Source organism: Passer domesticus, chromosome 22, assembly GCF_036417665.1.
Source record: "Passer domesticus isolate bPasDom1 chromosome 22, bPasDom1.hap1, whole genome shotgun sequence".
Classification (NCBI taxonomy): domain Eukaryota; kingdom Metazoa; phylum Chordata; class Aves; order Passeriformes; family Passeridae; genus Passer; species Passer domesticus.
The window spans coordinates 2,233,087-2,257,129 of record NC_087495.1 but is presented as its reverse complement, the minus strand read 5'-3'; the positions used below and the strand labels follow the sequence as shown (position 1 = coordinate 2,257,129).

Sequence of the window (24,043 nt, the reverse complement as noted above, 5' to 3'; positions counted from 1 at the left end):
TCACACCCATGTGCTCACACGCCCTCCAGCCTAGGCACTGCAGAAACTCGCACTCACACGACTGCACCGTGTGTTCAGGCTCCCGCTCCTGCACGCTGCTGCACTGCTGCGGCGCTGCACGGCTGCTCACGGGAGGTTGCACACCCACGTGTTCCCTCACCCTCACCTGCACACGCAGGGGCCGCAGCTGGGCACAGGTGCCATTGCACACTCACGGCCCTGTGCACACGCACAGTCTGTGTCCTCGTGCACCCCTCATTGCACACCTGTCCTCGTGCACCCCCTGCACACCTGTCCTCGTGCACCCCTAACTGCCACCTGTCCTCGTGCACCCCTCATTGCACACCTGTCCTCGTGCACCCCTAACTGCCACCTGTGCTCGTGCACCCCTCATTGCACACCTGTCCTCGTGCACTCCCCTCATTGCACACCTGTCCTCGTGCACACCCTACACACCTGTCCTCGTGCACCCTCCATTGCACACCTGTGCTCGTGCGCGCCCCCTGCATGCGTGCGCGCGCCCCCGCGCGCTCCCGCCCTCGCGCGCCCCGGCAGTCACGTGACGCGGCCCCGGTCGCTGTGGCGACCGCGTGGGGTGACTCGCGCATGCGCGGGGCTGGCTCCCGCCGCCTCAGCGCCGCCGTGCCCGCGGGGTCCGTGCGCGCCTCCGGCCGGCGCGGCCCCGGCGCCGTCACCTCGGCTCTTCCCTTGCTCAGTGCCCTTTGGGCGTGTCTCGGCTCCCAAAAGTTACCTCAGGGTGTCAAAAGTTACCCTTGGGTTTCCCGCCCTTCAGTTTCCCCTCAGGTTTGCCTCACAAACCCTTCCCCCTTCAGGTTTCTTCCCCCCATCTGCCCTAGTTCCCCCTCAGACCCGTTCCTGGCTTCCCCCTTTCCCTGCGTCCCTCCCCAGCTCTTTCTCTCCATGCTTTCCCCTTCTCCCCCAGCCTCCCTCGCTCGGGGTTCCTTTCCCTGCGTGCCCCCAGTGAGGGGTGAGTGCCTCCCTCGCTCGGGGGGTGCAGATGCCCAGGGTTAGGCTTGCCCAGCCTCTTCCCAGCCGCCAGTGCCGCCCAGCCCCGCCGGCTGAGCTGTGGGGCTGGTCTGGGTGGGTGGGGTGCCTGTGGGGAGAGTCTGGCCCGAGTGTGGGGGGCTGGCTGCGGGTGTGTGGGGTGACCCCAGTGTGTGTGACTGACCCCGGTGCGTGTCACTGACCCCTGTCTGTCACTGACCCCGGCGTGTGGGGTGACACCAGTGTGTGTCACTGACCCCGGTGTGTGTCACTGACCCCTGTCTGTCACTGACCACGGTGTGTGGGGTGACACCAGTGTGTGTCACTGACCCCGGTGTGTGTGTGTCACTGACCCTGGTGTGTGGGGCTGACCCCGGTGTGTGTGACTGACCTGGTGTGTGTGGGGGGTGACCCCAGCGTCTGTCACCGACCCCGGTGTGTGGGGTGACGCCAGTTGTGTGTGTGGGGCTGACCCCAGTGTATGTGTGTCACTGACCCTGGTGTGTGGGGCTGGCTGAGGGTGTGTGGGGTGACCCCAGTGTGTGTCACTGACCCCAGTGTCTGTCACTGACTCCGGTGCGTGGGGTGACCCGTGTCTGTCACTGACCCCAATGAGTGTGACTGACCTGGTGTGTGTGTGGGGCTGACCCCAGTGTGAGTCACTGACCCACATGTGTGGGGCTGACTGGGTGTGTGTGGGGCTGCCCCCCAAGTCTGTCACTGCCCCCGTGTTGGTCCCTGCCCCCGGTGAGACTCCGGGCCATGGCCGTGGAGGCGGTGAAGGTGTCCGTGCACTGCGGGCGTGAGGCTGCCCTGGGCCGGGCCATCGCCGGCGTGGACAGCGCTCGGGCCGGTGCCTGGTGTGGAGCCCCATGGAAATCCCCCGGCAGTTCTCCTCCGACGGGGAGCACAGCACCCAGCACGTCTACAACGAGATCGCCTACCCGCTGGTGGAGGTCAGTGGGCACCCAGGGCAGCCCACACAGCCAGGGGTGGTGGCAGTTTTGGGCACCACAATGAAAGGAGCTCCAGGAGTGCTTGGACAATGCTCTCAGGCACAGGGTGGGGTCCGTGCAGGGCCAGGAGTTGGATTCTGATCCTTGTGGGTCCCTTGCAGCTGAGAATATTCTGTGAATACATAGCTTGGGACAGGGGCTGAAGGGTTTTACAGGTGATCCCTAAGTGAAGCAGGATGCACTTGACCTTCCTGACACTTCCTGACCTTCCTGACCATCCCTGCCCATGGCAGAGTGGTGGAACAAGATGAACTTAAAGGTCCCTCCCAATCTAAACTGTTTGGGATTTTCCAGTTTATGGTCAGAGAGCCCTGTCCACTGCTTCAAGAGGTTTAGCTTCAAGCCTGGGAGGCAGAGGAGAGCAGACAGTGTCCCAGCAACAGTCTGGAAAATTGGGAAGAAACAAAACTTTGTTAGCAGCCAGCAGGGCACCAAGGAGAGCGTTACATTGAATTGTTTTAGGTAGGTGTTTATATCATAGAATCCCAGAATGGTTTGGGTGGGAAGGGACCTCATCCCATCCCACCCCCTGCCATGGCAGGGACACCTCCCACTGTCCCAGGCTGCCTCAAGCCCCCTCCAGCCTGGCCTTGGACACTGCCAGGGATCCAGGAGCAGCCACAGCTGCTCTGGTATCAAACTGATGATTTCAGGGAAATTTTAATGTCAAGTGAGAAACCTTAGAGAAGATGGGGAACCTCAGCCTGGATTAGACTGGCAAAACGATAGGGGATCCCTTTGTTTCCTTGTTAGCAGGTCAGCACAGGAAACAGCTGAGGTGACAAATGAACATGTTGAGAAAAAAAAGTCCAACCCCTCCCCAAAAAAAGTTTTGTTAGAAGAAGTAACATGGATTAAATGGCTTGTGATGGTTTTAAGATGGAAGTTCCTAATCATGAGAACAAGCAGGGCTAGAAACAGTAGATATTAAAATAATAGGTTGTTTTTTTCTTATTTAAACTTTAAGAAATCCAATTATTTTTTCTTCCTACCACACTTCTCTGAAATAGGGACAAGCGACAGTGAGCAGCTTGCCAAGCAAAAATTATTCAAAGCTAGAGACCATCCCATTGGCCACCCCACAGCCAACTATTGTTCTAGTTGTCTCTGAATCTCATAAGATTTTTGTGCTTATGGCAAAAATATTATAGTTTGCTAAATGTTGGTGTTGTCAACTGCTTTTCAACACCTGCACTGCTTCAAGATTCCTTGTTTTGAGAGAAAAACATTGATTTATATGCTAATTTTGTAGTTGCTATACTGTGATGGTGTGTGGAGATTAAGCAGCCATTTGATGTTTACTTCCAGCTCTCCCTTTAAAACACCTTTTGGGGGGTGGGAATGAATCTGGACAATGTATTTCCAGTTAGGCAAAGAAGATTTCTGTTTTCTCTGGTTTTCCCCCATTTCCAGGGTGTCATGGAAGGCTGCAATGGCACCATCTTTGCCTACGGCCAGACTGGCAGTGGGAAGTCCTTCACCATGCAGGGAGGTGCAGATCTTTCCCAACAGAGAGGGACCATTCCCAGGGCATTTGAACACATCTTTGAGTGTGTACAGGTGGGTGTGAAAGAGGTCCTGTGGTAAGGTTTTGCTCGACTTTGGTGTCCTGTGCCAAGAAGTGAGTGCTGATGGCATCAAGTGTGAGTGGGGACAGGTTTGGGTTGCACTGGTTTGGGTTGCACAGGTTTGGGGTGCACTGCTCCTCGTCCTGAAGCTGCATGGCCAGATGAACTGCACCCTCAGGCCAGAGGACAGTGTGAGCTGGAGGTGTGCAAGGACCAGAAGTCCCGTGCAGGGTGTGTTGAGTGGTTCCACCTGGAGTGCATGGCCAGGGGAGGCTGGATGAGGTGCTGAAGGGTGGTGGGCACCCAGCTGTGGGTGCCTGTGCTGTGCAGCCTCAGCCCCAGCCCTCCCTGTGCTCTGCAGTGTGCTGAAAACACCAAGGTCCTGCTGAGAGCCTCCTACCTGGAGATCTGCAATGAGCACATACGAGACCTAGGAGCTGACACCAAGCAGAAGATGGAGGTGAGGCAGGCTCAATGTGTCTTAATTAAATGTTTTAATTAGCTCAGATGGGTGTTACCACGACTTACAGAAGTGCAGCAAAGGTCTCTTTCAGAAGCTTGAGTGCCAGAATATGAAGTTACATGAGGAATATGGGTGCTAAGAAGGACTTTAGTGAAAGTTTAGGAACTGGATGCAGTCGGAGACATGTCCAGTGTATCCCACATGATAGTGGCTGGTAGCTCAGCAACAGCTCTGTGAAAATCCTTCACTGGACAAGGGTGGAATAAAGTGCTCATGAGGCAGTTTCTTCCTCATCCTCTTCATCTCATGCTTGTCTCTAAAGCAAGAGGATTCTTGGCCTTATAAATGTTTAATCTGATCTAGTGGAGCCATGGATGATCTCTTTATCTGCCTAAACCAAAAAGGCTGATCCTTTTTGATGGCACACAGCAGATATTACTCCCCATGGAAACATATGTGACGTTTACAGGACCATAGGAGGATAAACTCACCCAAAATCATAATCATGGGGCTGATCTTTATAAAATTTACCTCCTGGTGGCTTTGCAGATCCTTTTGCATGTATTCCTGGAGGGATATAGAAATCTGTCCCAATTTACTTCCTTGCAGGACTGCCTGGTGTATAAAACCAAGGCAGTAGCACCTTGCAACGCTCTGAGATGTCAACAGACCCAAGCTGCCTCACAGGGCAGGTATTTCTAAGAGGTTTCTGGCTTTAAGGCAGGCAAACCCCTCTCTGCTCCGTGTTCCAAGCGTGCTTTGCCTGTCTCCTGCAGAGGGAGAGTGGGAGAAGGGGACTTCTCGCTGCAGTTTCCCTTCCTTTGTTCCCCACCGGCGGTGACACGGGTTTCCATGGCGACGCGGTTGGCACCGGCAGGGCAGGAGCTGGGCAGAGCAGTTTCCAGGGTAACTCCGTCACGCTGCCTGTTGCTGCCTGCACCGAGTACTTGAGGGAGTGTGTCCTGCCGAAACAAATCCCAGGCTGCCCCACTGCACACCTCTGAGTCCCCCAATTCCCCCAGAATCCCAGCTTTGTTCATTCCTTTGCCTACAGCCGTGTCCTCGGTCAGGTGTTCCTCAGGGACTCTGCAGCACCCCCAGACAGAGCCAGGCCAGTCCTGGGCTTCTCAGCAGCACAGACCAGTCACAGTGTATGAACACTGCCTGTGGCTGTACCTGGATTCATCCCGGGCCTCTTGGCTTTGGAACGAGGATAAATCCCACCCAATCAAATGTTCAGCCACTTCTGTTCTGTGTGATTTTTTTAACGCTGTTTTACATCATTTCTTGTGAACATCACTGAGGTATCTGAGCCTTCTCTTTGGAACTCACAGTGCCAAATATGGTTTCTATTCCTCCATCATGACAACCGTATCTCGATATCCCAGCTGACATGATAAAGATAGTTTTGGTGATGAACTTAGCAGATGTGGGGTGTAACAGAGCTGTGGAAAATTAATTTAGCTCATTTAAAATTCCCAGTGTGGAGGGGGCTGGTGTAGGAGTGCAGGAATCTCTGGATTATTTTGTATTTTTATGTAGGTTTGATGGGTAAATCAAAATTTTGGATATTTCCATTGCTTATTAGCATTTCGTATGAAACTTTTAATCTGTGCAAATGATAATTACTGAGAAGATGCTGTTGGGTATTTAATGCTCTGTCTCAACCTAGGGTCCCAAATAGGACTTTTGTTCATTTAAAAATTAATTAATGTGGAGAGAAATGGTGACAGTTCACCTGTGTGTGATGGGTGGTACTCTGGGAATGTTGTCAGTGAGCTCAAGCCACCCACTCAGAGCAGAGAGTTCAGCAAAGCACTGGGAACAATATCTGGGAATATTGTTTCTGTGTTTTGGTATTAAAAAAAGCTTCCTATGGCTGAGGAGATCTTACAGCCTTTGCCATAATAGGTGAGATGTATTTTGATCTTGTTTAAAATATGCAGCTTAATAATAGAGAAGGTGGAGGGTGGATAGAAGCTGGGTTCCTCATGGCCTGGGGGATGTCTGAATCAATCAGCAACTTTTAAACTTGAATTCTCTGAGCCATGAAGGTGGTTCCCTCTTTTTCTGTGGTTTTAGTCCTCCTTCAGAAACAAGGCTTTTTGGTGGCAGTCAGATATGTTTTTCTCATACTGCAGTTTAATTTCATGTAGCTCTCAAGGGCCATTCCCATTGTAATTTTCCCTGGTTTCAGTGTCCCTTGTTGTGACCTGGCTTGCATTGTCCTGTTGGCTGCTGAAAGAGCACCCAGAGCAGGGGGTGCACGTGCAGGGGCTGTCCCTGCACACCGTGCACAGCATGGCCCAGTGTGAGCAGCTGATGGACACGGGCTGCAGGAACAGAGCAGTGGCCTGCACCCTCATGGACACAGGCTACAGGAACAGAGCAGTGGCCATCACCTTCATGGACACGGGCTACAGGAACAGAGCAGTGGCCTGCACCCTCATGAAGAAGGGCTGCAGGAACAGAGCAGTGGCCTGCACCCTCATGGACACGGGCTGCAGGAGCAGAGCAGTGGCCTGCACCCTCATGGACACGGGCTGCAGGAACAGAGCAGTGGCCTGCACCCTCATGAAGAAGGGCTGCAGGAACAGAGCAGTGGTCTGCACCCTCATGGACACGGGCTGCAGGAACAGAGCAGTGGCCATCACCCTCATGGACACGGGCTGCAGGAACAGAGCAGTGGCCTGCACCCTCATGGACACGGGCTGCAGGAACAGAGCAGTGGCCTGCACCCTCATGGACACGGGCTGCAGGAACAGAGCAGTGGCCTGCACCCTCATGGACACGGGCTGCAGGAACAGAGCAGTGGCCTGCACCCTCATGGACACGGGCTGCAGGAACAGACCAGTGGCCATCACCCTCATGGACACGGGCTGCAGGAACAGAGCAGTGGCCTGCACCCTCATGGACACGGGCTGCAGGAACAGAGCAGTGGCCTGCACCCTCATGGACAAGGGCTCCTCCCGCTCCCACTCCACCTTCACTGCCTGCATGGAAATCTATGCTCTCAGTGTGCACCTGGAGCCCTGGGGCTGGGCCTGGCAGGGCATGGGGTCTGTGTGGCCACTCATCATCCCACAGCTACCCTTAGATTCCAAATGATGGTAGGTGCAGCAGAAAAATCCTCTTCCCTGTGAGGGTGGTCAGGCCCTGGCACAGGTGCCCAGAGCAGCTGTGGCTGCCCCTGGATCCCTGGCAGTGTCCCAGGCCAGGCTGGACAGGGCTTGGAGCAGCCTGGGACAGTGGAAGGAGTCCCTGCCCATGGCAGGGGGTGGAATGAGATGAGTCTTAGGGTCCCTCCCAAATGAAACCATTCAGGTCATGTCTCCTAAAAATTCCTTCATTGAGCTTAATCATAGGGCTTATTTTTTAAAGATGGAATTAAAGAATCCTTTAATAAAGTTTTAGTGACTAATTTTCCTTTCATGAGTATCTCACTGGCATTTCTTTAGTTGGAAGAGCTGTCTCTCTGAGTCTGAGCAGGGACCTGAAGAGGGTTTTTCTGGGAGGAGAAAGAAATTAATCTCTGCCTTGTCTTTGACCCCAGCTGGGAACAGCTTGGCTTCATTTTCTTCAGCTGTTTCAGTCACAGGGAAAGTTACACAGTGTCTTTCAAAATTGTGGTTCCAGATGTTGGTGACAGTACCTCATTTGCCACTCAGTAAGTGAGGGATTTGGGGAGTTTCTCAATTAGCACAGATACTGGATGCATTGTGTGGGTCTGTAAAATCCCAACTTTACCCCAACAGGTAAGAAGTGTTTGCACTCCTCTTCTCTGCTCAAGATTGGTGCAGGGCGCTCAAGCTAGCCTGAATTTCTCTGATTTAAAGCTTTGAAGACATGACATGGAATGGGATGGCAGGTGGGGAACCTGCAGCTTTGGCAGTTAAAAACAGATGGAATATTTGAGGAGAAAGTTGAGGGCACTGGCCAATCCCCATAAACTGGATGGTTCTGCTGTGGTGAGCATTGGCTGACAGGGTTGAGGAAGTTGGTATTTCTGTTGTTATCTTTAGGCTTTATAAAGAGTTCAAATTTCTTTTCCAGGTGAGCCTGTAGTAAATAATAATTTATGGGGAGTTGATATTTTGAAGACATTAAAATTACTTTTTTTAAAGTAACACGCTCAGGAATTATAAAAGATACTGGGCTCTTGGCTGCAGATGTTTGAAACATGCAAGTTCCCATCAGTATTTTTACTTACATTTTTACACTTTAAAAAAATATATATTTTATTTTTTATGCTTATTTATTTTCACAATTATTTTTTTTTTAGATTAGCAGATGTTTTATTCCTTTATGTTGTGTGCTTCTGCCACCAGCCCAGGCCAATGGGCTGACAGGGAATCAGACAGGGAAGATCTTTAGGCTGCTGCAGACATTTTAGTAAGAGCCTGGGGACCTTCTCACACCATGGGAAGTAAACCATGAGCTCTGAGCTGGAACAAACAACCTCGGTGGGTAAAAGGACTGGCAGGAACCAAAACAGGTTTTTGATTGCCTGCCAGCATTTATGAACCAAGGGAAGAAGTGAAAGGTTTAGGAAACCTGCTTTTTGTGGCTGCCCACTCGCCCCAGCACTCAGAAAGGATAAGTAGAGGGTGCTCTGTTTCAGCCCCGTGTGTTTTTACCCTGTTCTCCCATGTCTTGACACATGAGAATGAGCTGAGAGTGAAACAAGTTTGCTCAGAGGCAAACATTAAACTCCACAGTTACCAATCTGTTGTTGTAACAGAAATATCCTGGCACAACAGATTTTAGAGATTTTGGTGTTTACCTGTGAACTTTCCACTTTCCCTCATGCGTCAGATTGTTCATTGCTTATGTTGAGGTATTGTCCAGAGCTGTAAAACAGAACTCACTCCTTTTGAGGCCAGGATTTGTGGAAGTCTGCCTTGAAAAGGGTGGATTCTGTTAAAGTCTCAGTGCTTTCTATGCTTGGAATGCTAAAGGAGCTCTTCCCTTGAATTGGGGTTGCAATCTTACGGAGCATTTCAGATGTGGACATCCAAGAGTGTGGTGCAGCACTTAGGAGAGCAGTTCCAGGAATGTGTGCCCAAGTCTTTGCTCTTTGTGAGGCTGGGAAAGGTAAGGAGCCAGTGAAAGTGAGGGCTCCTAAAGGAGCCAGATGCACTCTGTCTGCCTCCCAGGGACCCTGTGCCATCACACTGTTCCAGCCTCAAATGCAGACCAGGAGGCAGGCATTCCATGTGTAAGGTGTGTGTCCAGGCAGCTGGGCAGCCTCAGCTCAATCTGCTCCTGCCTTTAAGTGATGGCAATGGCACCAGCTCACTGCATTTGGCTCCTCACCAGGATCCATCTCCTCATCTGGGGTTTGGGCCATGGGCAGGGACACCTTCCACCATCCCAGGCTGCTCCAAGGCTGCTCCAAGCCCTGTCCAGCCTGGCCTTGGACACTTCCCAGGATCCAGGAGCAGCCACAACTTCTCTGGGCCAGGGCCTCCCCATCCTCACAGGGAAAGATTTCCATATATCTCATCTAAATTTCCCCTCATGAAACAAACTGAGGAGGAAAAAAGTTGTATAAACTCATGGTCTGATCACGTTACTTGGAGAGCACTTTGGCTGAAACTAAATACTGTTGAAATGTGGAGGGGGGTGTGTGTGTGTGTGTTCAGAGCTCACTGAGAGCAAGAACAGGCACAAATTTTTACTGTGAATCCTGTTGAGAAAAGCACTAGACTGTGCAGTGTTTAGGTTAAGTAGATATTTACTTACTTCAGGGAGTCAGGGCCCAAGGCAGACAAAGAGCAGGGCTGGAACAGGACATGGTGCAAAGACAGTCCTGGTTCTTGACTGTTGACAGTCCACAGGGGGCTGATCACCTTTGGAGAATTAGCCCCTAAAAAAGGGTGTGGTATTCACATTCTCTGAACAGAAAGAGACACAATTCTCTCTCCCAGGATTTTTCCTGGGGAAGGCAGTGAGAAGCTCAGAGAAGTAGAGAAAACAATTCTTGTCTCTACTTGCTGCTCCTGTCGTTTGGCACATGTGGAATATGTTATGGAAATTGTTTACTGAAAGTGATTTGTTAATTGGACTCTGCTGATGGTTGTTTGGACTGATTGACCAATTGGAAAAAAGATGTGTCGTGACTGTTGGAGACAAGTCACGGGTTTTTCTTTAGTATCTCTTTAGTATAATTGTAATATAGTATTAGTGTAATGTAACACAGCTTAATAAAGCATTTGTTCAGCCTTCTGAAATCATGGAGTCAGAGCACATTATTCCCTAGCTGGGGGCCACCTGCATTGATAAAAGGGCAAGTTTCAGCAGGGGAATAAGGCTGTAGGATGACTTTTTCCCCCTTTCTGCCCCCTTTCAGAAATAGCTGTGAACAAAGAAGGTAATTTCCTTGCACTTTTCATCTTCCCGGTGTCTTTTATCTCCCAAATCTGTAGCATAGCCTTGGAAACAAGTCCTGTTTTTCTTTAAAAGAGATACTTGTATGTATAAATACCATACAATTACATTCACCTCCATATTTCCCTGAAGCTGGAACCTCTCCCTCTCTCCCCACACCTCTGGAGCCCCAGGCTGGCAGCATTTTGGCAGCAAGCGTGGTTTGAAGGAGCACAGGGGTTGCCATGCTCTTTCCTGGCACCCAGCTTCTTTGTTCTCACTCCAGGAATTCTGCAGACAATCCCACCCAGTGACTGTGAGTGATTTTTATTTCTACTTTGCTTTGTAGGGCTTCTACCTGCTGAGGCTGCTCACCTGGGAGCAAATCCAGCTCCCTGCCTCAAACCCCAGGTGGATCTGGAAGCAAAGAAGCAGCTGATCAGAGAAGTAAATTGGGAAGAGTGGCTTTGACAAAAACTTTTTTCATAGTGATCATTACAAATATGGTTCAGCCTTTCCAGAACACTTCTCTTTTTCTATTTTTCTCTTATTTTGTAATCCTTGGACTTCTCCTGTGAACAGACCATGTCTTATGGAGGCCATGTGCCTTATGATAACCCACCTCTTGTTCCTACCTCTCTGGGGATGGATTGGAATGGATTCCCAGGAAGAATTTTTGGAGGAACTACATGTGAAATTGTCAGAAAATAGAGGAATAGAGGTGAGGAAAACAGTTGTCAAAGGTATTAGGAAGAGTACAGAGATGAGGAAAAAGAGGAATACAGAGCCAGGAGGAGCCAGAGGGAAACAAAACTCTCTCCTTGCTGTTTAGAAAGTTCATTCCAGGGCACCACAACCAGCCAAGGCAGCCATTTCTAGGGCTGAACATTCACTTTCATCAAAAACAATAATTCCTGTGTCAACTTCAGTCACAGGAAAAGTCAGTGAATGCTGGTGGTGGAGTTGTATTGGGATGGGCATAAGGTGTGACCTGGAATGGACCTGGATGTGGCCTTGGGGACAGTCACAGGACTGTTGCTGTGCCTTGCAGGAGTTCCAGGAGAGGCTGGCCCAGCTCCAGGCCAGCCACCAAGCAGAGCAGGCGTCCTGTGCCTGCCTGGAGAAGGACATCAGCAGCCTGAGGGATGCCTTTGATCTCAAGGTGTCTGTTCTCCAGACCTCCTCAGGAAGGAAGCAGGTGTGGAGGAGGAAGGTGGAGGCTGTGCAGCCCAGCCCAGGCTCCCTCAGGAGCAGGGACTGTTTTTGCACTCACATCTGTGGCAGCCACTGCAGCCTTTAACAGGCAGCAAGTGCTGCCTGGCAGCAGCACTCCTGCTCTCAACCCACGCTCATCCACAGCAGGAGCAGAGTCTTAAATCTCTCCTGGATTTAAGACTCTGTCCCAGCTTTGTCCTCTTCCCTATTTCCCTGGCTTCTTTCCCTGTCGGGACCATCCTGACCCTGATTCAACCCTGGAAGCCTTGAGGCAATGAAAAGCCTCATTTTTGAGTAAAACGCCTGCTTTTTGCCCACGTAGCAGAGTTCCCCCTGCTGAGGGCAGTGTCTCTGGAGCAGAGGTCACTGCTCTGTCCCCTTCCCCCTGGACTGTCACTCCCCAGGCCGAGGTGGCTGCCGCAGTCTCTTCCTGCTTATGCAAATGTGCTGCAGCACTTGCTCTCCCCGTGGATTATCCACACCATCACTCACTGCAAGGCAGATATTCCTCTCACATCCTAAAAATTGCCTCCTCTGCCTCTCCATTGCTGCTTTTCACAGATACCTGCAGTGCCTCAGAGCATGGTTTGCAATGTGCTCATGCAGCACTTATCACCCACTAGTAATTCTTGAACCTGTATTCTTCATTTTTTGTGCTATCACTTTTTGAGGTGAAGAGAGGTTCTTTATTTCTTCCCCCTTTGATTACAAATATGCATCCCCAGGCTCTGAAATGGATTATTTTTGGAGCCAGGCTCTCCCAGCCCTGCACAATCTGCATTCCTTTCCCAATACACCCTCTCAGTTATTCATGGTTTTTACTGACCATCAGAAGTAGCTGAATGACAAACCTTTTCCTTTCAGACACGTCATTCCTAGCTTTGGGGGAAGGCTTTGGGAGATGGTTTCACAGATTTGTATCTAGTTTTGCACAGCTCATTACCAACATTGTGGGCATTTCCTCTTTTCAGCTGACACACGGACTAGAACAATTTCTGACCACACACTTTCATATGAAGCTGCTGTTGCTGCAGCACGTGAAGAGCCAACATCAGCCCAGGTACCCTCCAGGCTCCTTCTCCCCTCAGGATGAACAACCCTGAGTGGGTAACGTTGTGCCTCATCTCCCCCAGGACTCTCACTGCATCTTTCCAGAGCTACAGCCTTTGTTTTCCTCTTGTCCCCAGGACCCAGCTGGGACTGTCACAGACACCAGTGGGGTGAGCAGGGGCAGTGCTGGAGCAGTGGGAGCTGTCACTGCCCCGGGGATTTCCCTGCCTGCAGACCAGCAGCAGTGAATCCCTGCTCATGCCAGCTGTGCCCTGGGCAGCACCCTCAGGCAGCAGCAGGTACCTTCTGCCATGCCAGCACAGCTGCTGAGCTCCAGCTGGCACTGCAGCCCCAACCCAGGCACATGTGAGTTAAAATGATCGACTGGTTTGGGTGGGAGGAACCTTAAAGCTCATCCCATTCCACCCCTTGCCTTGGGCAGGGACTCCTTCCACTGTCCCAGGCTGCTCCAAGCCCTGTCCAGCCTGGCCCTGGGCACTGCCAGGGATCCAGGGGCAGCCACAGCTGCTCTGGGCACCTGTACCAGGGCTGCCCACCCTGCCAGGGAAGGATTCCATTCCAGTGGGAAGCCATTCTCTGTGTCCTGGCACTCCAGCCTCTTGTCCAAAGTCCCTCTCCAGCTTTCTTGGAGCCCCTTTAGGCACCAGGAGAGGCTCTAAGGTCTGCCTGGAGCCTTGTCTCCAGATGAGCTGTTCCCTGCAGTGCTCAGTGAGGCCACGTGCCAGAATTATGAGAGAAAAATGGAGATGTTCAAGTCGGCAAACGTGGATGCCAAAAATTGTGTGTTCCTGGTAACAAATCCTGCCTGCAGCTGCAGGCAGAGGAGCCTTAAGTGCCCACACAGGTTATGGAGATGCCTCCTTTTCCTCTTGAAAGAGGGCCTTGAAGGGCACTTGGAGCCCTCTCATGTCTTACAGGTAAGGCAGCAGCTGTCCTATGGCTCATGGATGGACTCTTCCCATCACTGAGGCCACTTCTGCCTACAGCTCATGCATCTCACAGTGTTTGCAGCACATCATCCACAACTAACAGCAAAATTTCCCAATAATCCTATTTCAGGGGCACTGCCAGAGCCTGGAGGACAGGGCTGGGATATGAGGGATGCAGGCTTGGGCTCATGCTCAGCCCAAATCAAAATCAGCCTGGCTCAAGGTTTTCTCTGTGTGAGAGCTGTCCTGAGAGAATTCCCTCAGGCAGAGTACACCACCACAAACTGAAGCAGCATAGGGGCTTGGGCTGCTCCAGAAATACAGGACTGAAGCAAATTCTGCTGATTTTTCACTTACTCCATTGTGTGGAACTATAGACAATTAGAAAAGCTGTGACAGAGTCTGATTCTGAACAGTTCTGTGGGTTTTAACCAGTCCTTCTGTGGGTTTTACCCAGTCTTTCAGCTTTCCTGTGGTGTGTGCTTGCTCTGTTGGGTCTCTCCTGTCTCAAAAAGGAGCTGCTATGAAATGCAGAACAGCAGTGTCTGTAATTTGTGGGCAATTCTGTCTCTTAAGGGAGAGATCTCCAAAGAAGCCGTTCATTTGGATTTTATATCAAATGTTAGTTCATTGCAAGAATGAATCCTATTCCTTTTGTGGCAAACAAGGGAAAGTGCCCTTCTAATCACATTGTTAAATCCAGGTTCTGTACAGATTGGGCAGGAGGGTTTGGTGCCACAGGTGAGGGGATTTCAAAGCCCCTGCTCAAGCTTTACACATCAGGGCAGCTCAGCAGAGCAAGGATTGAATCCTTGGATTCAGTGTGTGTTAAGCAAAGGAAAGGGAAGGTTGCCTGGCAGGAGCAGTGCAGCAGAATAGCAGGTCAGTTCTGGGGGAGAATGAGCCTTTTCACAGGGTTTGGAGATAATTAGTAGGCTGTTATCAGTAAAGGGGTTATCAGCCAATTTGAGACAGTGCTGGCCAACCTGAGCTAGACAAAGGAATGGCTCTGGAGCCATTGGCTTTATTTCCATGCCAGAGCATGATTTCAAACCCAGGCCTGTGCCAGTGCTGCATTAACAACCCTGAGGTGACACAAATCATGGCTGATACTGCCCCAAAATGGAAGCCACACTGAGGCTTTCAGATCTAACACTCCCACATCCACCAGTTAAAACAATTCTCTGTGTAATTTTGGTATCTTTTGTGCATCTTTGAAAGGGAAAATTCAATGTTTATTTAAATAAGAATTTAAATATAAAATACACAAAACAAGGGTTTTAAAGATAATTATGTGAGGTTAGATATGGATTTCTGGAGATCCTTGTTGACTGAGGTGCTTGGAGTAACACATGCTTTGCTTTGTGGAGTATTTTGCCCAGAGGAGCTGTGGCTGCCCCATGATCCCTGGAAGTGTCCAAGGCCACGTTGGACAGGATTGGAGCAACCTGGGAGAGTGGGAGGTGGCCCTGCCCATGGCAGGGGGTGCAGTGAGATGGCCTTTAAGGTCCTTCCCGGCCCAAACCACTCTGAGATTCTGGGGTTCTTTTTATGACAGAAAGTGTTAATAATAAGTAGAATCTGCTATGATTACTCAGGGCAGAAAATGTTATCATAATTCCCAATTTTCTCTCTTCCCAAATGTCACCCGTGGAAGGACGTGCCTCCTCCACTCTCGTGGAGCTGGTTCTGAGCTCAGCGCTCCCTTCTGCAGGCTGCAGGTGCTGCAGCAGCAGGTGGGGAGCAGGCTCAGCACCAGGACCTGAAGGAAAAGCACAAACGGAGGAAGAAGCACACGGACGAGCGGGGGCTGCAGCTGCTGGCTGCCCTGCAGGAATGCAGCGAGGACAGCAGCGAGCAGCCTCTCCTCAACGAACACCACTCCATCCAGGAGGAGGTTCCAGCCAAGAACCAATGGAGAAGGTGAGGGAGCAGCTCCTTCCTCCTGCACATCCTCCTTTTTATGTTACAGGGTTTAAGGCTGTGGGTTTAGAGAATTACTCTGGCTGTGTCAGTATTTCATACACCACACTGTGTCTGAGAGCTTTTATAAAATCCCTCAGGTGGGGGATTAAGCTTTTGGAGGCCAAACCCCCCAGCTGTAAAGGCTCAGAGGAGCACGTCTTGGGATGGGAGGGGATGCGACTCCCTCTGCCGACCTACAGGTCTGCTGCAGCTGCTGCCAGTTCTGAGCTTGCGTTCTGGGGCAAGAAACAAAATATGAAAGTAATGATCTTAAATTTTACATTTAAAATCTTCATTTTCAGAACATTTGAAAATCAGCTTGCTCTGATATTTTGTGGTATAATCAGAGGGTCTGCAAAAAAATTTGACATTTGTGTGGACAGTCCTAGACCTGCACATGAAGGACTTACTTTATTTGGGTATTTAGATTATCAAAGAAATATTGCACCTCTTTAACCAAAGTTAAGAAATTCCAGGAGTTCTAAGACCACATCAATAAGATTAGCTTCAGGTTCATTCAAAAATCACCCCTGTGGAGAAATATGAGAAAACTTTCTTTAAAACAGACATGGAATAACCTCTTCACACAAATTTCATCCTAATTTGCACCTAAATTAGAAAACTTTCCAAATATTGAAGCTTTCCTGAGTGTCTTTCTCTGCCTGACAAATTCCTGTACTTGTAGTATCCATCAGTCTCTGCCTTATAACCCTGGTGTTTTGTGTCCAGCTCCGGGCTGCCCAGACCGAGATCCAAGACCTGCAGTTGGAGTTTGGGCTGAAGATGGATTATCCAGCGCCAGGAGCGAGACCCGCAGCTCTGGCAGCAGCTCTGGATCGGGTGCAGTCCCTGGTGCGGCGGGACTGCAACTGCAGCAGCCTGGAGAGGATCCGTGAGTCCGTGCGGGACGAGGAGACGGCTGCTGGAGAATTAATTCCAGAGCCTGTCGTTCTAAGAACCCACCTGCCCGCAGGTGAGGGGACAGCAGGGCGCTGTGGGGGCAGGGAGGTGGCCCTGGCTGTGCCACGCCAGGGCTGCGTGCACTCCTAACATCTTCCGAAGTCTGTCTGGAAAGTGTGAGTAGCCAAGGGGCCCGTGGTGGGATCGCTCGGGAGCTGAGCAGTGCCGGGGTCGGGGAGTGCAGCCAGCAGCGTGGCGATTGTTCCACACACAGCGAGCATCCCTTCCCACAGCGCTTCCAGCCCTGCCACAGCCCCAGCCTGGCGGACAAACCCCCGAACGAGAGCGGGGAGCCAGCGGTACGGCCCATCCCTCCTCTTCTACCCCATTTTACCAATTTTGCCTTATTGCTGGCGCTGCTGACAGCGTTTGCCGCCTGCAGCCCGAGGAAAACCACTACGGGCTGGGCAGGAGCGACAGCGAGACCATCCCAGCAACTACTCCCGATGCCGGCGAGCCGGCAGACCCTCCGGCTGCACCAAGGCTCCCCAGATGCACTCTGAATTGTCCTCCTTTTCCTTGGGAAATCAAACGGCGACCCACCCAGCATCAATTCTGCCTCAAGCCCTTGACCTCTCAGGGGTTTCTCGCAGGACACAGCCCTATTTTGGCGTGCTGCGCTGCCCCTCCACACCCCTTCCTCTCCTCCCGCGGGCTCCCAGCGGGCTGCGGGCAGCACCGGCACCGTGCCCCCGGCGCGGCCCTTCCGCCTGCAGTCCCAGCGCCGGCACCAAGCGCAGGAAGGGCACGCCAGCTCCAGCGCCCGCCGCCTCTGGCCCGCGGCGCGGGAGGCCCGGGACGGCGGCGGGGCCTGCCCTGCCCGCGGCGGCGGCCGCGCTCAGCCGCCACAGCGCTGTCGCGACAGCGCCCACTTGCGCCGCGTCCCGACGTCGCGGAGCTGTCTGTCGATGATTGGCTGGAGGTCCCTCGGCGCTGGCGCTGATTGGCTAGAGGCCGCTCGGCGCTGGCGCTGATTGGCTGGAGGCTGCCCGCCTCTGGGGTAGTTCAGCGACCCGGAGCAAGATGGCGGCGGCCGCTGTGGCTGTGTGTGGGCTCCTGGCCGTGCTGGCGGCGGCCGCTGAGGGCGGGCCCCGCACGCTGGTGCTGCTGGAGAACGGGAACCTGCGCGACACGCACTCGATGTTCTTCCGGAGCCTCGCGGGTACCGAGCGGGCCGCGGCGGGATCCCGGGAGGGGTTGGATGGGGCGGGGTTGTGGACCCAGGGTCAGGATGGGGGAGGAGGTTGGGGTTACCTGAGGGAAAAGGGGATGTTTGGGGTCCTCGGGTCAGGCCGAGGAAGGAGATGGGAGTCCCCTGGCTGGAAGGGGCTGTGTTCTCTCGTAGGATGGGGGAGACTTGAGGGTCCCCTAGGGGAGAGGGGGTGTTGGGGTTCCCTGTTCAGGATGAGGGAGAGATTTGGGATGCTGCACCGGGCAAAGGGAGGAAATTGGAGCTGCCAGGCGGAAAAGGGGGGGGGGTGTTTGGGGTTCCCATGTCAGAGTGGAGGAGGAGATTGGGGTCCCCTGTCAGGCTGAGGTAGCAGATTGGGGTCCCCTGAGGGAGAACGGGGGGTCTGAGGTCTCCTGGTCAGTCTGTGGGAGGTGATGGGGAAGCTGTGCCTGGATGGGAGAGGAGGTTGGGTTCCCCATGTCAGAATGGGGCAGGAGGTCGGGGTCTCCTGGTCAGGCAGAAAGGGAGATTGGTGTTGCAAGGGAGAGGGGCTTGTTTGGGTTCTCCTGGTCACAATGAAGAAGATTTGTGCCCCCATGTCAGGCTGAAGGAAGAGATTGTGACGGGAGTGCTGTTGGAGTTCCCTGGTCAGGCTGAGTGAGGAGAAAGAGACTCCAAGCCAAGGGAGGAGATTGGGGTTCCCTGGTGTAGGGGCAGGTGCTGGGGTACCCTGGCCAGGCAGAGGGAGAGGACTGGGAACCCTGTGCCAGACAGAGGGAGGAGATTGGGGTTCCCTGGAGGAGGGGGGGTGTGACTGCTTGGGGTCTTCTGGTCAGAATGAGGCAGGAGATGGGGGTTGTTTTCCCAGCTGTGCCTGTGTTTAGGTCCCCTGCAGATCAGTCCCTGTTTGATGGGTGACAACAAGGCATCCTTTGACATCAGGGCTCTTCAGGGGATCCACCCCTTGGGTTTATTTGGGAACTCTCAGGTGCTGCTCGTAAAAATCAGTGTTTCCAATCTGCTCTTTCACTGGGGAGACAAACCTCTGGCTCCTGCTGCAGTTTTGCTGCTCCGTGTGTGGTTTCATGGCATGCAGACGTTGTCCTTTCTGTGTCCTGCTGCAGACAGGGGCTTCGACCTCACCTTCCGGACAGCGGATGACGCCGGCCTGTCCCTGATAAAGTATGGGGAGTTCCTCTACGACAACCTCATCATCTTCTCCCCATCCATAGAAGGTAAATGCCGTGGGGCAGCCTCTGGAGCTTCATGGCATCTTTGGAAGGGGGTTTCCAGCTGTTCTGTGATTTTTATTTAAGTCCTATGCTTTGGATGTACTCAGTAGCAAACTGCAGCTCTGTCCAAGCCTTTATTGGTGGTTCTTCCATTGATTTGGTGATTTGCTGTGGTTTAGTTCTGCCAGGGGGTTATTTCTGAGCTCCAGCCATGAATCCCTGCTGTTTGCTTTCAGACTTTGGTGGGAACATCAACGTGGAGACCATCACTGCGTTCATCGACGGCGGCGGCAGCGTCCTCGTGGCCGCCAGCTCAGACATCGGTGAGTGCAGGTGTTCCTCCAGAGAGTTCATTCACTGCAGCAAAACCAGCTGCTCCTTGTCACCTCAGGGCTTGCTCGGGGAGGAAATGGGTCATTCATGCCTCTAGTAACATGTTCAGTGGGATTTCAGTGGAGAGGTCATGTTGCTCCCTGGGGTTTGGCTCACAGAGCGTTGAACACATGGCTCTCAGCTGAATTTCCTGTTGAGTTCCTGTGTCGTGTGACAGAGGATCCATTGTCCCTGCAGGTGACCCCCTGCGAGAGCTGGGCAGCGAGTGTGGGATTGAGTTTGATGAGGAGAGGACAGCAGTCATCGACCACCACAACTACGACATCTCTGACCCTGGCCAGGTAAGGGCCTTGCCTGCTCCTTCTGGCTGCTTGGGTGGGTGCAGAGCTTGAGGGCTGAATCCTCTGTCCCTGTGCTCCCGTTTTTCCTCTATCCCTTCTCTCCCCCACTCCTCCCAGGAAAGTGGGACATAATCCCTGCTGCTGCATTCAGTTCTGCTGCTGGGAGGATGCTTCAGGCTCTGGTTTCAGGTGGTCACCGTGTGCAGGCAGAGGGGCTGTGGTTAATGCTGGTTCTGGATCCCTCTAAAGCTTGGGGGGGAATTTCACCTGAGGGTGAAGCGTGTCAGGCACCAGGTGCAACGCTTCAGGTGTGGGGAGAATTTCTGTCCCAGATTTTCAGATCAGTATAGAAACACACAAACGTTTCTACAATTGGGCCTGCCTGGTGTAATCCTGCATTTTAAAATTAAAACATATATTAAATTCTGAGCTAAATATACTCTGGTAATTTTTAAGGTAAACAGTTGAAGCAGTACGTATGTGCATGTTGTCCTGGTTTGAGGATGAAGGTTGCTAAATGCAGGGAAATAAAACACTGTTTGTGTTGCTGTCTTTATCAAGTGGCAGTTTGTATTTCCTTGAAGATCAGTATTAACCTAATTTGATCATAAACACAAAAATGCTGTTGTTTTGCTTTTTAATTGAACTACAGCGTTCACCCAACAGTTGTAATTGTCTGTAAAATAAACTTTTAACTGAGAAGCTGTTGTTTGTCATTAGACCCAGACTCACCTCGCACGGATCTCTCTTGTTTCCCCAGCACACGCTGATCGTGGCTGACACTGAGAACCTCCTGAAGGCGCCCACCATTGTGGGGAGGGCAGCACTGAACCCCATCCTGTTCCGAGGAGTTGGGTGAGCAGCAGGGGTGAGGTGGGAGAAGGGCAGTTGAACCTCTGGTGGTGCTGTGAGGTGAGCGTGGGGTCAGCCCCTGGGGCTCTTGACGTGAGCTTGACAAATCTCGCTTGATTTCAAACAAAAGTAGAAGGAAGTCGTCCTAAGTAGTTTAAATGTTGACTTAGGAATGGTTCCTAACAAAATAGTGGAAGAAGTATTTAGTTTCTCAGCAGGTAGAAGGGTGAGAGGGTCCGTGGGGTTGAGGAGGTGGCCCCACATTCCTCTGGGTGCAGGGACCCTGGGGTTCATGCTGCTCACTGTGGCTTTTCCTGCAAGGATGGTGGCTGACCCTGACAACCCGCTGGTGCTGGATATCCTGACTGGCTCTTCCACTTCCTACTCCTTCTTCCCAGATAAGCCCATCACTCAGGTACGCTGCCTTCCTTTCTCTCCTGTTTTGAGCTGTGCTTCTGCAAATTAGTCCCTCTAACTTCAGCTGCTTGGGAAAATCCTGGAGTGTTTGATCTCCTGATTCATTTGGAAAGGGTTGGGCTGTTGGCTGCTTCCCAATGTTCCCTTCCTCTTTGCTTTCTGCTGGTGAGGTGTTCAGAGTGAGGGACATGTGTCCTCCATGCTCTGGAGGAGAGGCCAGCCTAGATCAAAGCATCTCTCCCATTCCATCCCAGCTGGAGTGGTACCAGAATCCTATTCCTGCTTTTTCTGAGCTTCATGGTTACTCCTTGACTGCAGCCAGTGCTACTCCAGCCAGACTGCCCCACCCTCAGCAAAGTGCTGCTGGTGCATCCCCAGCGGGCTCAGCCCTGTCCCCGTTTGCTCCGCAGTACCCGCACGCCGTGGGGAAGAACACGCTGCTGATCGCGGGGCTGCAGGCGCGCAACAACGCCCGCGTCGTCTTCAGCGGCTCGCTCGACTTCTTCAGCGACGCCTTCTTCAATTCTGCCGTGCAGAAAGCGACTCCCGGCTCCAAGAGGTGCGTTGGCTTCCCTGGCTGAGGAGTCTTTGGGGAGCCCTTTGAGCACAGAACTCCTGGGAAACAGGCAACAAATGTTTATGTGTTGGGAAGGAGCAGAAAGCTTGAATTGAATTGTGGTGACACATCCTTTACTGTTGCAGAACAAAGCGCTTTGAAAGCAGCTCCTTCCTTTAACCTCAGCTCAGTTTGTGTTGCTTTCTCCTCCGTTTGGTTTGGGTTTGGGCCATGGGGTATTTTCTCGGCTAAGCCTCCCTTGTTGCACAGGTACTCCCAGACAGGTAACTACGAGCTGGCCGTGGCCCTGTCGCGCTGGGTGTTCAAGGAGGAGGGCGTTCTGCGCGTGGGCGCCGTGTCCCACCACCGCGTCGGGGAGCTGGCACCGCCCAACGCCTACACCGTCACCGACCTCGTGGTGAGGCCCCGGGCTGGAGCTGGGCAGTGCTGGGGCCCGGAGTGGGCGGCGCTGGTTTTCAGGCATCGCTGCTTAATTTGTCCCAGGAGTACAGCATCGTGATCGAGAAGCTCGCTGACGGCAAGTGGGTGCCCTTCGACGGGGACGACATCCAGCTGGAGTTCGTGCGCATCGACCCCTTCGTGCGCACCTTCCTCAAGAGGAACGGTAGGTCCCTGTTGCAGTTTGAGGGGGCTCCCTGGGGAGTCCCCAGAGGGCCCCCTAAGCTGTGAGTTTGCTGGTAGCAGCAGGCAGGCAAGGAAACTCCACACAAACTCTGAGGGTGCTGATTAGATGAGGGTTTATGGGGGGTCCCACCCCTGGGAGCAGCACGGTTTGTGAGGGAGAAGGGGGGAAGTGGGAAAGGGGGAGAGAGGGAGAGCTTAGGGAGAAAAGGGCCAAGGGCACGTCTGGTCTCCCTCACACAGCTTAGCAGGGAGATTGAAAGTGGGCGCAGAATAAGACTTGGGCCAATGGGATTACAGATATGAGACTTCAGGGGAAAAACACAGGCTTGGAATAAGCCGTTCATTTTTGAGGGGTGACAGAGCATACCATTTAACTAAAATGCAACACCACAGGTCCCCATTGGGAGCAGCGGGAGCTTCCCCTCTAGAGGAACAGCAGGTCCCCCTCCAGAGGAACAGGGGGTCCCTGTCGCTGCCCTGGCCCCACAATGGGGGTGTTCTCACCTTCCACAGCTTCTCGTGTCCTCTCGGTGTCACCCCTGTCTCTCCCTCAGGTGGCAAATACAGCGTGCAGTTCAAGCTGCCAGACGTCTACGGCGTGTTCCAGTTCAAGGTGGATTACAACCGGCTGGGATACACCCACCTCTACTCCTCCACACAGGTGAGCGTGGGGGAGTGAGTCCCCCCTGTCCCGGGAGGACAGGCTGCCCCGGGCTGCTGGACTGCAAGGGCTGCTCTGTCCCTGGCAGGTGTCTGTGCGTCCCCTCCAGCACACGCAGTACGAGCGCTTCATCCCCTCGGCGTATCCCTACTACGCCGGCGCCTTCTCCATGATGGTCGGCCTCTTCATGTTCAGCATTGTCTTCCTGCACATGAAGGAGAAGGAGAAATCCGACTGAGCTCCCCGTGGGAGCCTTTTCCCAGCGCCAGGAGGGCTGGGCAGTGTCAGAGCCTCCCGTGTACCTGTGTCAGGACTGGTGGGTGCCAGATGCACTGTGGGGCTGTGTTTGGTCTTTTTTATTTTTACACCTGGGGGGTTATTGAGAATGACAATTAAATTTTGGGGGGCGAATCTGTTACCAAAGTGTCTGCAAACCTGGGACCAGGATGCTTCCAGTTTTTACTGATGAGTCACAATGTTTGCTCACTGCACTGTTGGAATAATTTGGGTTGGGCTGGAATGATTTGGGTTGCAGATTAACTCCCAGTTCAAAATAAAGTTTCGTTCCTCTCACCCTGGATGGGAGTGAGGTGTGTTCATGGCCTGGGGCATGGATGCAATCCCAGAACTGAGGGCTGTGTCCCCACCTCGCCTGCTCCGGGCGTTCCCCAGGGTGGGCTGGGAGGGAGCACTCAGGTGGTGCTGAGGCTGTAGAGTGCTGAGAGGCAAAAGAGGAGTCTGGGGCACACAGGGGGACTTGGGACACCCAAAAGCACAACTGGGGTGTCACCAAAGGCACATGGAGGAGGACAGGGCATGTCAAAACCTCCTCTGTGCCCCATAATTCAAACAGGTGAGTTGAGGGACACACAAAGGCTCAGCAAGGGCAGGGATTGCCCCAAATGCACACTGAGGGGTCTAGGGGGAAAAAACCAGCTGGAAGATGTGACCCCAAGAAAACCAGAGTGAAGTGGAGGAGCTGAAGGGGGGCAGAGCTGTGAGATGGAGTGTGGGCTGCACCTGGGCTGTTTTGGGATGGAAGGTGGGGAGATGAGAGGGGGAGTGATGGGCTCAGAGGAACCAGTGAAGGAAAGGATGAAGGTGATGGGGCCTTGGGGGGCAGCAGGTGGGCACAGGGACCCATGGGGACCCTTGGGACACAGGGACCGGCAGGAGCACAGGGCCACCCAGGGCGGGGCACATCCCCGGGGTCACCTGGGGACAGGAGAGACCGCCAGCAGCACAGGGCTCCCTGGGGAGACAGGAACGGCCGG

General features: G+C 52.9%; 2 protein-coding genes across 2 annotated transcripts; both read left to right on the top strand.

The window, feature by feature from the left end:
• The first annotated feature begins 1,767 nt into the window (after positions 1-1,767).
• Positions 1,768-17,473, top strand: KIF17 (kinesin family member 17). Its single transcript, XM_064397497.1, is given in 15 exon segments — positions 1,768-1,849; positions 1,852-1,961; positions 3,435-3,581; positions 3,951-4,058; positions 6,300-7,140; positions 10,405-10,425; positions 10,771-10,868; positions 11,473-11,599; positions 11,602-11,619; positions 12,741-12,932; positions 13,410-13,498; positions 15,336-15,550; positions 16,312-16,574; positions 16,795-16,860; positions 16,944-17,473. Coding segments are annotated over 15 exon segments (2,907 nt in total).
• Positions 17,474-17,488: 15 nt separating this feature from the next.
• Positions 17,489-23,347, top strand: DDOST (dolichyl-diphosphooligosaccharide--protein glycosyltransferase non-catalytic subunit). The gene is made up of 11 exons (XM_064397074.1): positions 17,489-17,723; positions 18,857-18,967; positions 19,201-19,287; positions 19,535-19,638; positions 20,399-20,493; positions 20,812-20,905; positions 21,318-21,466; positions 21,734-21,881; positions 21,968-22,088; positions 22,663-22,769; positions 22,858-23,347. The coding sequence occupies exons 1-11, from the start codon at positions 17,585-17,587 to the stop codon at positions 23,005-23,007; spliced, it is 1,305 nt and encodes a 434-aa protein (XP_064253144.1). The 5' UTR covers positions 17,489-17,584; the 3' UTR covers positions 23,008-23,347.
• The last annotated feature ends 696 nt before the right edge of the window (positions 23,348-24,043 follow it).